Raw genomic sequence first — 11,757 nt, 5'->3', positions numbered from 1 at the left:
TTTATGCTTTCTTAAAGAACAACTTAGTAGACACTCATGCTAAATCCTTTAAGAAATAAAAGAATTAGAGTAGACACCCATGCTAAATCCTTTAAGAAATAAAAGAATTAGAGTAGACACCCATGCCTAATTCGTTGCTTAGGAAAATCAATAGCTTAAGGAGTAGACACCAATGCCTTTAGGTTGACAAACATTAGATATTCATAACATGATCAAAACATTGGCATATTGATAAATTAGCTAAATATAATTAGTAGTGGATATCAACGCCCTACCTTTTTATCATTATCAACTTAACCCAATCTTTGTTTTAGTTTACCTTTGGAATTGATTTTAATCAAGATTCAGTAATCCTCATGGGAATGATTCCGTATTTGCATACTATACTACTGTGTTGCCCTCGTGCACTTGTGGGTAAAACACACAATTATTTGCCTATTAATTTAGGTAGGTAATTGTGAACAACAAGTTTTTGGAGCCGTTGCTGGGGATTGCAGTGAATTTTGTGTAGAATTATTTTCCTTTTGTTGTGTTATTTTAATTTAGCTATTTTCTATTTTTCTTGTGGTGATTGTTCTGCCTCTGGAGGTTCGATCAATCGCCCAACCATGGCGATCAAGCGCACCAGTACGATCGAGCACACCTCACATTGCGATTGATCGCACATCCAGAGAGTAGCACAGTTACTGCACTAATTATAGATCTGATTTTTTTTCTTTTGGTTTATGTAGAGTCAGTTGAGTCTGCATCTTCGTAAGTTTTATTTTTAAATTTGTTTTTATTTTCCCTTTTTATTTTAATCTTTTGTTATTTTTGCCTTCACACATATGGGGCGGCATTCCGACACCCCGTAGACCATGTTCATGTTGCCACGACCCTTATCACAGTGTTAGAGAATGTCCTACATTGAGGCAAATTTCTAACCAATACATGAACGCAGCATTCTCTAGACCAGGGAACAGCCGCTATCTTGACTCTTGTAACCCAACATGGAGCCAAAAGTCCAATCTTTCATGGCAAGCCCAAGCTCCTCGAAATCATTCATATTCCTCTCAATTGGATCCACTACTACAAGATCAGCTGGATGCCATGCAAAAGACATTAAACATACTTGTAAAATCCATGGCTAGTCGAAACATCTCTCCTATTCAACCAACCACCCAACTCCAGGTATGTGCCACATGCTCTCGTTTTGATCATTCTACTGAAACGTGTCCTTTGTATTTATTTGCAAATCAGGAGCAAGAGTCAAGGTTGAATAGACTGGAAGGAATGATACAAACCTTGGTGACTTCTCAATAGCAGCTTATAACCTCTCAACAGCAGGTCATGCTTGATCAAAAACAAACCAATGCCAAGCATGAGCAGTCCATTCAAAGAAATGATCAAGCCATTCAAAGACTAGAAGTACAAATGGGAAAATTGGCCAAGGAGCTAAGGGCATCTCCCATCAACTGGCGTCAACAATACCAAGAAGAAGAGTGTCAAAATCAGTTGATGGAAAATCCCAATGGACAATACATGGAGGAAGAGTGCACCTACTATCATGCGCAAGCTGTCACACAGAGGAGAGAAGAGGTGGTTGAAAATCAAGTGGAAGAGGGGAATGGGGAGCAAACCAAAGTTCTAGAGGAGCTACATCGGGAAAAAGAAGATAGCACTAAGATTTTTTCACCATTAGCTCTTATTCTTGAAACACCAAGAGGTCAAGAGAGAAGTCTGTTAGAGCTACCACATGAGCAATTTGAGGACATCAAGATAGAAAAACTCCCTAAGTTTTCTTCTTACTTTATTCCAGTTCATCATTCCCCACCGAATGAGCAACTGTTTGGAAAAATTCAGAGTGGTCCTCCCCGATCTAGAAACACTTAGAATCACCTTGCAACAAATATGATTCATTCCCTTTGGTGCAAGAGAAGGAAAGATTGGTGCTTCAAGTTTAAAGTACCACCGTCTGGCTGAAGACGTTAAACTTAGCACTCATGGGAGGCACCCCATAGCATATCCTTTTATTTTGTTGTTTGCCTTATATTTTGTTTTCGTTTTCCTTTGTGTTTTATTTTGCTTTGGTGTTTTAGTGTTTCAAGTCTTTTGTCATGTTTTTACATTCTGTTACTGCGATCGATTGTAACCCGTATGCGATCGAGCATAGGTCTCCACTTGTGGTTTTATCGCATTCTGTTAGTGCGATCGAACGCACCATGTGTGCGATCGAGCGCACTTGGCCAGCATCCCATAGTTATCTTTTTATTTTGTTTTGTTTTGTGTCTTTTAAGTTAATATTTTCATTCATCTTTGGTTTTGTTTCATTTTACTTGTTTGTGTGTTTTATTATTTTGCAAGGACAAGTGTGCTTCAATTCAAGTTTGGGGGTATGCTATAAGCCATGCTTTCCAAGACTATGTCGACTATCTCCCGGGTACATTCTTTCCTTTACTTAGACACATTGGGGACAATGTGTCATTTAAGTTTGGGGGTATGGGCACATATGATTGTTCACACACTTTGTCCCAATTTCAAGTTATTTGTTTTGTGTGTTGTTTGTTTATTTGAAAAAAAAAAAAAAAATTATGCATGTTCTTGTTTGCTCGAAAATTTTAAGTTGATCTAGAAAGAATTGTGGCTTGAATTCATCAATGAGCTTAAAATTTTGAACACATGATTTGATGAGTGAATCTGTTAGTTTGATTACTTGTTGAGGATAGTTGAAAATCACATGTTTGATCTGATTACACAAGCACATTAGCACATAATCTGTGAGGTATGACATGAGGTCTAATATGTGTGTTTTTGCATCTTGGATGAAATTGGACGACTTATTATATGACACTATGGCATATACAGTAGTGATGAAAAAAAAAAAAAAAAAAGAGAAAAAAAAAAGAGAAAAAGAAGAAAAATATGATCATTGATAAGCTTTTCACTGAGTAACTGGGCCTCTTGCCTCAAAGCATTAAGTGTTCACGTCAAAAGGTGAAAAATTGTTAATTTGATCATGGTTAGTTGGTTTTGTAGCCTTTTTGACTCGAGTTAGTAGGTCCTTAGGGGTGTCTCTACACCTAATGCCCTAAAACCACCTGGTTTGGGTGTCATTAACTTAACATTCGCTACAAGAGTCAATTAGAAAGCTTAAGGGAACCAACATTGCACAACCTGACCAAAAAAAAAAAAATGCCATTATGTCATTCTAATAGGAATTTCAGTGAATTCTAAGATAAGGATTCATTACATATTGGAAAGATTTGGCAGCCTCATAATTTTGTACTAATTCACTGTACACAAATTTCAAACTTGTGATGATTTAGCATATCCTTTGTAAGTAATTGAATTTTGAGATTCCAATTCATTGTGAAGATGGAGTTCATCTTTTTAAGCTTGCTTGTGAATGAAAATCATAATCTTGAAGTGATGCTTTAATTTTTGAAATAACATGAATTATGCGTAATGTTTGTGGGTAACATCTCTGGAAAACCCTCACGAGACTTCACTCGTCCACTAGGGAATTCCTAGAGGTTTAAAAGGCTTCTTACATACGCTAAATGCAATCGTACATCCCACGAAAAATGGATTTATCTTTTACTTTCTGCTTTTCCATTCTTGTTTTTAGTTATGTATTGCTAAGGGACTAGCAATATGTAAGTTTGGGGGTGTGATAAGTGCTAAAATATTCTTATTTTTAGCCCTTAACTTACATGTTTTAATCCTTTGGTTTTGGTTAATTCGGTCATTTTAATTCCTTTTTATGTTTTTCATACTTTTGTAGGCTTTTGGAAGAAAATGAAGTAAATCTAGATGATTTGGGCTTAAAAGAGAGAAGATGGAAAATTGGGAGCTCTCTAACACTACAATCGATCACAGGGTACTTGCGATCGAGCGTAGTATCCGAGAAGACAAAGCACAAACCAAGCCAGGAGCGATCGAGCGCATGCCAGAAGAGGATAAATCGCAGACCTGCGATCGAGCGCACACGGGTTGCGATCGATCGCATCCGTGCGCAGGAGACATATCAAGTGGTGGCCAGATTGTCATTTTTTCCATATTAGGGTTTTCCAACTCCCAATTGTAATAGGTTTTGAAATCCTACGAAATCCCTGGGTTTACTACTTTGTCAAGGACTTCTAAAGCCTATAAATAGACCCTTAAGCCTTTAGAATTGAGATGCCTTGTAAGGAGAAGAATAGGAGCTCTTCAAGTTCAAGTCTCGGGTTTATTCTTTTCCTTTCTTTTCTTTTATTTTATGAAGATGTTTAACATCAATTTTATGTATAGCTAATTTATTTAGTAGGGCTAGATTGAAGCCATAGTTATGTTTATTTAATATTTCAATATTGGCGCCTTTGTGATGATCTTGTTATGATATCTAACTCGATTAATACCTAGTTTCATGAATTCCTCATATGTGTGTGCCTGATCAACATGTGCATGTGGTATGTACTAGTTAATTAAATCAATTTGAATGACCGAGTCCTAGGTTTAACATAAGTAACAAAAGTAATCCACACCGGGTTCTTAGGTTAATCAACATGGAGAATCGGGAGTAGACGCCCATGCCTTAGGCCTCATGTGTTTGTCGATTTTCATAGTTTTATGCTTTCTTAAAGAACAACTTAGTAGACACCCATGCTAAATCCTTGAAGAAAGAAAAGAATTATAGTAAACACCCTTGCCTAATTCATTGCTTAGGGAAATCAATAGCTTAAGGAGTAGACACCAATGCCCTTTGGTTGACAAACATTAGATATTCATAACATGATCAAAACATTGGCATATTGATATATTAGCTAAATATAATTAGCGCTGGATATCAAAGCCTTACCTTTTATCATTATCAACTTAACCCAATCTTTGTTTTAGTTTACTTTTGGAATTAATTTTAAGCAAGATTCAGCAATCCTTGTGGGAATGATTCCGTATTTGTACACTATACTACTGCGTTGACCTGGTGCACTTGCGGGTAAAACAAACAATTATTTGCCTATTAATTTAGGTAGGTAATTGTGAATAACAGTCCTTTGACTTATTTTTGGGTAAAAGAGATTTCACTTGTTTTAAGATAAATTTTATGAGCACATTACCATGTTTTCTGTGAAGTATAATGTTTGAGGTTAAGCTTGTTCTTTATGAGATTTGTTGGATGACCTATTGATGAATAAATAAATAAATAAAAAAGACAAGGAAAAAGAAATGAAATATCATGTTGAGTTTTCCGCTGAGTAACTGGACCTATTGCCTCATTAAGCATTGAGTGTTCACGTCAAAAGTTGTGAAGTTCAGTGTTGATTTATGATATGTCTACTCTGACTTTGTAGCCTTTTTGACTTAAGTTAATAAGCCCTTAGGGATGTTTTACATCTAGTGCCCTAAAGCCACTTGGCTTGGGAGTCATTGGCCTAACACTTGTTACATGGATCAATTAGAAAGCTTAAGGGAGTTAGACTTTGCAGAGCCTATAAAAAGAAAAAAATGCATATTTTGCCTTGATTGTTTCATTTGTTAAGGATTCTTACAAATTTTATACAACTTGTCTTGAGTTTAAGCTAAAAGCTTCATGACTGTATGTTAATTACACTTTTCACTTTTTAGAACATATAAGGTCTCAATTGTCCATTTATGAGTGAGTTGATTCTAGATTTCCTTTTGATTGAAATAATGGTGTTTGTCTTTTTAAGCTTGCTCATGAATAAGAACCATGGTTTGTGTGAAACTTCTTTCTTGTTAACAACATAGAGCTACAATGTTTGTAGGTATCATTCATGTTAAGCCCTCACGGGACTTTACTCGTCCACTAGGGATGCCTATGGGGTTTAAAAGGCTTGTTGCATATGCTAAATACAATCGTCTCTCCTACGAAAGAGGATTTATGTTTCTTGCTTTCATTTTATTTTTCATTTTGTTTTGCTAAGGGACTAACAAAATGTAAGTTTGGAGGTGTTTGATATGTGCCAAATATTGCATATTTAAACCCCTTTATTTACGTTAGTTAATCCTTTAACTGTGTCGTTATTTAACTATGTCGTTATTTAATGATTTAATTGATATTAGATTCATTTTGTGATTTGTGCAATGAATGGATACATGGGATGGTTTTGATTAACTGTTGAAGCATAGTAAAACATATCTAAGATTTTAATTATGAGAACTTCAGATAAATATTGATGAACATGGAGTATGTTGTTATGATTCGGTAAGTGTGGATTCCCAAACCTTAGTCTCTATCTTTTGTTTTATTTTATTTAACTTATGTTTATCCTTTAATTTTCAAAACTCAAAATTCAAACTTTTTTTTGGAACTAGGTTAGGATAAAATTCATTTAGTTATAATTTGTTCTTCAAAAACACAATTCCCTGTGGGTTCGACCTAACACTTGCAAAACATTATATTGCAAATGATTCGTGCACTTGAGCGTATATTAAAATTTGCCCAACATTGCCCCTCTAAGCATTATTAGAGTTAATGCATAGAAAAGTGATATAAATCTGAGTGAACTATCTAATCATAAAATGGACAAGCATATTTCTCAAAATTAAGACATTGAGCAACTAATAACAATAATATACCAACATGTTGACCGCATGTAGGTTCTAAGCAAAGTCCGTAGTGGCAACCGGGCCATTCTTGGGTTCTAGTGACAAACATCCTAAAAGGGTAATAACAGCGTAAGTCTAACAACTTAGTAAGTAAAGCTCACAATTTGATATGATATGAGTCCAGTTAAGCATAAATAAACGTGTAGTTTAGTAAACATTCAAAAGGAGGTGTTGTCTCCGTTAATACACCATAAAGTAGCATTTTGGTTCCCAAAAGTGTGGTATACTACCGGTGGCAATCGCCTAAGTATTTTAATGCAGGAAGAATAATGCTTTTATAGGTCATAACTCTCATGTATGGTCTACCTGAGATATTAGCCCTGCTCAGCAAAGTTGGCACTGTCCCGAGGGACATGTAATACAATGTCGGTGCCCCAGCCATTGTATGCTACCATACATAACATTAGTGGCACGACCGAAACCGACCTCGGGTGGCCCATACCGCTAATGATGCCCGTCTTGTAATGACCTCCCGTTAAGGCTGAACCAGCCACAAAATAACCATTGGATCCAAGGCCCATATAACACACACACATTTGACCATAAAATGAAGTCTACATAGTAAGCCCATGGCCATTATACCGCACGTACAAGTGTACCATGTCATACGATGTATCTTATTAATCAGTTGAAAAAGCAATTACCAAGTTATTACAAAAAGTTGACATGCTCATATCATACTCGTGGCCACTCAACTGACATATCCCACGTTTCTAAGGAAAGAGTTAGTAAGTGTTTACTTACCTCGTACGCTCGCTTGAATCCTCTAACATTGCTAAATCCTGCTATAACACAATACGATACATCGTTATGCGCAGTTTTAGAGGACCCTTACGAGTAAAATACTAAGCCTTATCTAACAAAAGGATTGTTAGCCTCTAAAATGCACACGAGTGGAGCTTAAGGGCCGGTGCTTGGCTTTCTAACTGTACGTCCGGGCTCAAGGGCGTACGTCCGGTTAGTGAATTAGGTCATCCGTCTAAAGCTCCAAACTGTGTTTTAAAGCTTCTATAAAATCTATAGGCTACTATATCCCCTTTTAGGCTAAGGGATAAACACATTGAATGCAAGAAAACTTAACATCATGCAATACAAGAAATCAAAGAAGCTTTTGAAACTATTTTGAAAACATCTCTTGTTTTATAAGGAAAGGAGTAAAGAGCTTAACATAACATCTTTTGAAACTCACAACATTTAAGAAAGCAATAAATACAGTAGTGAAAGCATATAACGGGCAAAGGGTTACCTTGAAAATTGGCAAGAACGCACACAAATGCTTCCTTCCTTCCCAAATCACAAAACTCACAAAGATATTCACTCAAAGGGTTTTAGAGGGCCTGGAGGCGAGAAATATGTTTGAAGGGTGATGAGGGGTTAGGTATTTATAGGCCAGAAAAGCTGAGGATGCTACCAACTATTCTGAAAAGTAGCAAATGTTCGGTACTATTGGGGCGTACGTCCGATACTATTTACTTAATGGTCCAAAGGGTGTATCGTATGTACTGGTATTATTTAGTGGTTTACCAAAAAGTAGCGTATGTCCGGTGGTCCCCAAGCGTACATCCTTGTACTTTTTGCAGGCATACATACGGTGGTTCTCCTGCGTACGTCCTCTACTAAAAATAGGAGCGTACGTCCAGTAACCCTAGCGTACGTTTGGTCAAAAAGGGTTCAGCTCGGGTTTGTGCTTCAAAATGCCTAAATTTTAGGTTATAAGTATGGGCTTAGGTTCTTGGTTATAAAACCGGGCTTTTCATAAATCCTTTAACCATTCCTAGTAGAAAATCTTTTAATAAAAAAAATAGTCAAATTTTTGTTGCAAGGAATAGAGGATCTTCTTAATGACTCGAACGTCTTCCAATTTTTCTCCATATCTCTTCATTTGATTTACTATGGCCAATACACTTGAAAAATAATCCGCAATCGACTCGGATTCTTTTATTCGCAAAACTTCAAATTCCCCTCTTAATGTTTGAAGGTGAACTTTCTTCACTTTATCAACTCCTTGATAGGAGTTTAGGAGAATCTCCCATGCTTGCTTGGAGGTGGTTGCATTCACCATCTTCTCGAACACATCTTCATCCAAACATTGATAAATAAGAGTGAGAGCTTTTTGATCCTTCTTTTGAAGTCTTTGAAAAGCCTTTCTTTCATTAGGACTCAAAGAAGTTTCATCACTAGGCTCATCGTAGCCTTTTTCTACAATTTCCCAAGCATTTTGCGATCTAAGCAATTCCTTCATGCGAATGCACCAATTATCAAAATTGTATTTGGAAAGATGAGGGAATTGAAATGTTGAATTGGCCATTTCTCTAGAATCAAGAAACTGTGGCTCTGGTACGTACCACTTTGTTGAAAATTGAAAACAACACTCACTAAGAAATGACACAAAATAGGAAGATAAATATTCAACTTTATTCAACTTGATAAAAATAACTTGCTTACATGGGTATTTATAGGATACAAATGATGCTTCTAACTTCTTCACAATAACTTTATTTATTTACATCTCATATAACTCCCATATAACTCCTATGTAAAATAACTCTTAAAAAATTAAAGACACAACCTCTTCAAGTCACTTAGTAACATATGAGAATATGAAATGAAAAATCACTTAGTAACATATGAAAATATGAAATGAAAAGATTCACCTAAATGTTAAAATTAAGTTTATTATTCAACATGGTGGGGCCAAACCTCCCAGATGCTGTAGATCAGGCTTTTGAAAAAACAAGAAAAAAAAGAAAAAGAGGAAAACTATGAAAAAGAGAGGGAGAGATCAGAGAAAGGAAGGGGGAAGGAGAGAAGGATAAAGAGAAGGTCATTCCTCCTCCCTGGAGGCACTCACCATGCATGGAGACTTTGATTCTCACTAGGAGATTGAAAGTTTTTCACCAAGGAAAAAGGGTTGAGAGCTTCTCTCACTGGTAATAGTAAAGTCGACTTAAACACGATAAAATACATTATTACATTTACTGACTGCCAAATCTAATAAAGGGAAGAAAGCATGCTAAAGTCTATTGTTTAACATGCTGAAGCCGCCAGCCTAGAGTTTTGACGGTATACTGCAACTTACTTTAAACCCTTCAACTTTGAGTGAAGCTGAAGGTTCATTGCAATTACAATAGTAGTACATTAAACAAGGCTAACGACACTAAGAGGCTTATTGCAGCAAATACACTTGTTTGCCCCTACATCGTACTGAGAAATTATCCAACCAAATCTTTAAGCTCCCGGCAGAAACTGTCAATATATGATCTCTGTAAATCTTCGCTGAGCATGAGGTCTCTTAGTTTAGCGTGATTGGCTCTGACCATCCTCCCAACCTCACTATCAACCTCCATCACACTTCTCACAGCCTTGCATACGCTTCGCTTGGTGAACAAGCCGTCTTCTTCGCCTTTCTCCACCTCTACCCCAGCCTTCAAATTCTTTCCCATCACCCTTGCATTTATAATTTGATCAGGTATCTGCGGTAACATTACCAACTGACTCTCACTCCTCAGTGCTTCCAATAAAGAACCTGAGCCACAGTGTGTGACAAAGCACCCAATTGATGGGTGGCCTAAAATCAGTCTTTGTTGAACCCATCCACCATCTACCATTCCTTTTCCTTTAATCCTTTCTTCGAACCCTTCCGGCAGCGCCGCTTCAACAGACTCAGCCCCGATGGGTGGTTTAAGTGCTGCAAGAAATGGCGAACCACAAAGCTCAAGACCCAATAGCAATTCTTGGAATTGGTCTTTCGTTAACTTGATCTCACTTCCCAATGCACAGTAAATTACTGAGCCGGCCTTGAAACTTGCTAGCCATTCAACCCATTTCTCTTCTAAAGTAGAGGCTGGTGGCTCTACTAGAATTGGACCTGAAACAAGCACGGGCTTCTCAAACTGGCTTACAAGATAGTCAATACAAGGCCCCTCAATTTCTCTACATGTCCAGAATCCCAGCGCATCAGACTCAGTAAAGCTTGTAAATAGGCGATCAAGAAAAAGAACATCGCTGCCAAACTTCATCTTTGCCACTCCAGCAAAGAGTCGAGTTTCGTGGACATGGAGCACGATGGAGGATACAGGGAAACCAGACGGGGGCTGCAAAAAGTCAGCCTCAAAATGGTAACCACTGCGTTGCCTTGCAGGGACCATAGTGTAACCTACTGTAGCTGCGTTGATAACGCAGTAATGAATTGACTTAATACCTAATTTTCGTGTCAATTTTGGCACCCAATAAGCAAAATCAAACAAGACAACGTCTGGTTTAAGGTCTCGGAGAAGATGTTCAATATGACTCTCCGTCAAGTCCAAGGCAGTCATAAGGTGTGGGTATGAAGTAGATGGAACATCTGAAGTGGTCTCAGCGTCGGAAGGGAGGCCATCAACATGAGGAAGAGTGATGGGGACAAAGCTTATGTAATCCGGATAGAGATTCAGAGGCTCAAGCTTCGGTTTTGTGTTGATGGGGATGAAGAAGGAGATTGTATGGCCTTTCTCGGCAAGTTTGTTGGAAAGGTAGAGATATGGGGTAAGGTGGCCAATAGCAAACCAAGGGTACATTGCGATGTGTAGCGATGATTTATCCATATTCACTGAGGAAAGTTATTTTTGAACGATTGAGGCAACTGAAGAAGTGTAGAGAAGTTTTCCTGAGTTCGACTATTTATATACGAGTCTGAAAAATTTCCTGAGCTTAAATTGTTATGGCACTTTTAATGCATCTTCCACTAGCATTTCCAATAGACTAGTTAATAAAACCTTTATTTTACCTAAATTTAGCCAATATCTACCTTCTTTTCACCTCCAGGCTCCAGCAGATGATTTTATGCAAAATACCTATAATTATTAACAACTTCATTCTACCCAATTACTGCATCAATAAACCCAATTACTGCATCAATAAAATATTGATTGCTTCAGTATCTCTCTCACACAGCTAAGCGTTCACAAAAACATCGTTGTCGTCTTCCATTCTTGTTTGTGGGTCATTCTCTTAAAGTTTGTCGGAAGAGACAGAAGGAGGGGGGACCGGCTGGGTCCATGGTCCCCCACTTCCTCAAAAAAGATATTTTATTGAGTAAAAAAAACAGAAAAAAAAAAAAAAAAAAATTATATTAGTCCCCCCCAAAATAAATTGATAGGTCCCGGTCCCCCAACTGTCCTCCACCGGTTG

The 11,757-nt window shown here is 37.4% G+C and overlaps 2 protein-coding genes across 2 annotated transcripts in view; both read right to left on the bottom strand.

Annotated features, from left to right (window-relative positions):
• The window catches only part of LOC132181783 (uncharacterized), a 13,785-nt gene extending 4,889 nt beyond the window's left edge, over nucleotides 1-8,896 (bottom strand). Inside the window, exon 1 of the mRNA XM_059595016.1 lies at nucleotides 8,494-8,896. Coding sequence (XP_059450999.1) covers nucleotides 8,494-8,896 — 403 coding nt within the window. The remainder of the gene's footprint in view (nucleotides 1-8,493) is intronic.
• Nucleotides 8,897-9,079: 183 nt separating this feature from the next.
• Nucleotides 9,080-11,214, bottom strand: LOC132182792 (cyanidin 3-O-galactoside 2''-O-xylosyltransferase FGGT1-like). The gene has a single exon (XM_059596136.1). It carries the CDS (start codon nucleotides 11,169-11,171, stop codon nucleotides 9,801-9,803), a length of 1,371 nt encoding a protein of 456 aa, XP_059452119.1. The 5' UTR covers nucleotides 11,172-11,214; the 3' UTR covers nucleotides 9,080-9,800.
• Between the last annotated feature and the right edge of the window lie 543 nt (nucleotides 11,215-11,757).

The sequence above is a fragment of the Corylus avellana genome, chromosome ca5, assembly GCF_901000735.1.
Source record: "Corylus avellana chromosome ca5, CavTom2PMs-1.0".
In the NCBI taxonomy this organism is placed as follows: domain Eukaryota; kingdom Viridiplantae; phylum Streptophyta; class Magnoliopsida; order Fagales; family Betulaceae; genus Corylus; species Corylus avellana.
This window is presented reverse-complemented; position numbering and strand designations above follow the sequence as displayed.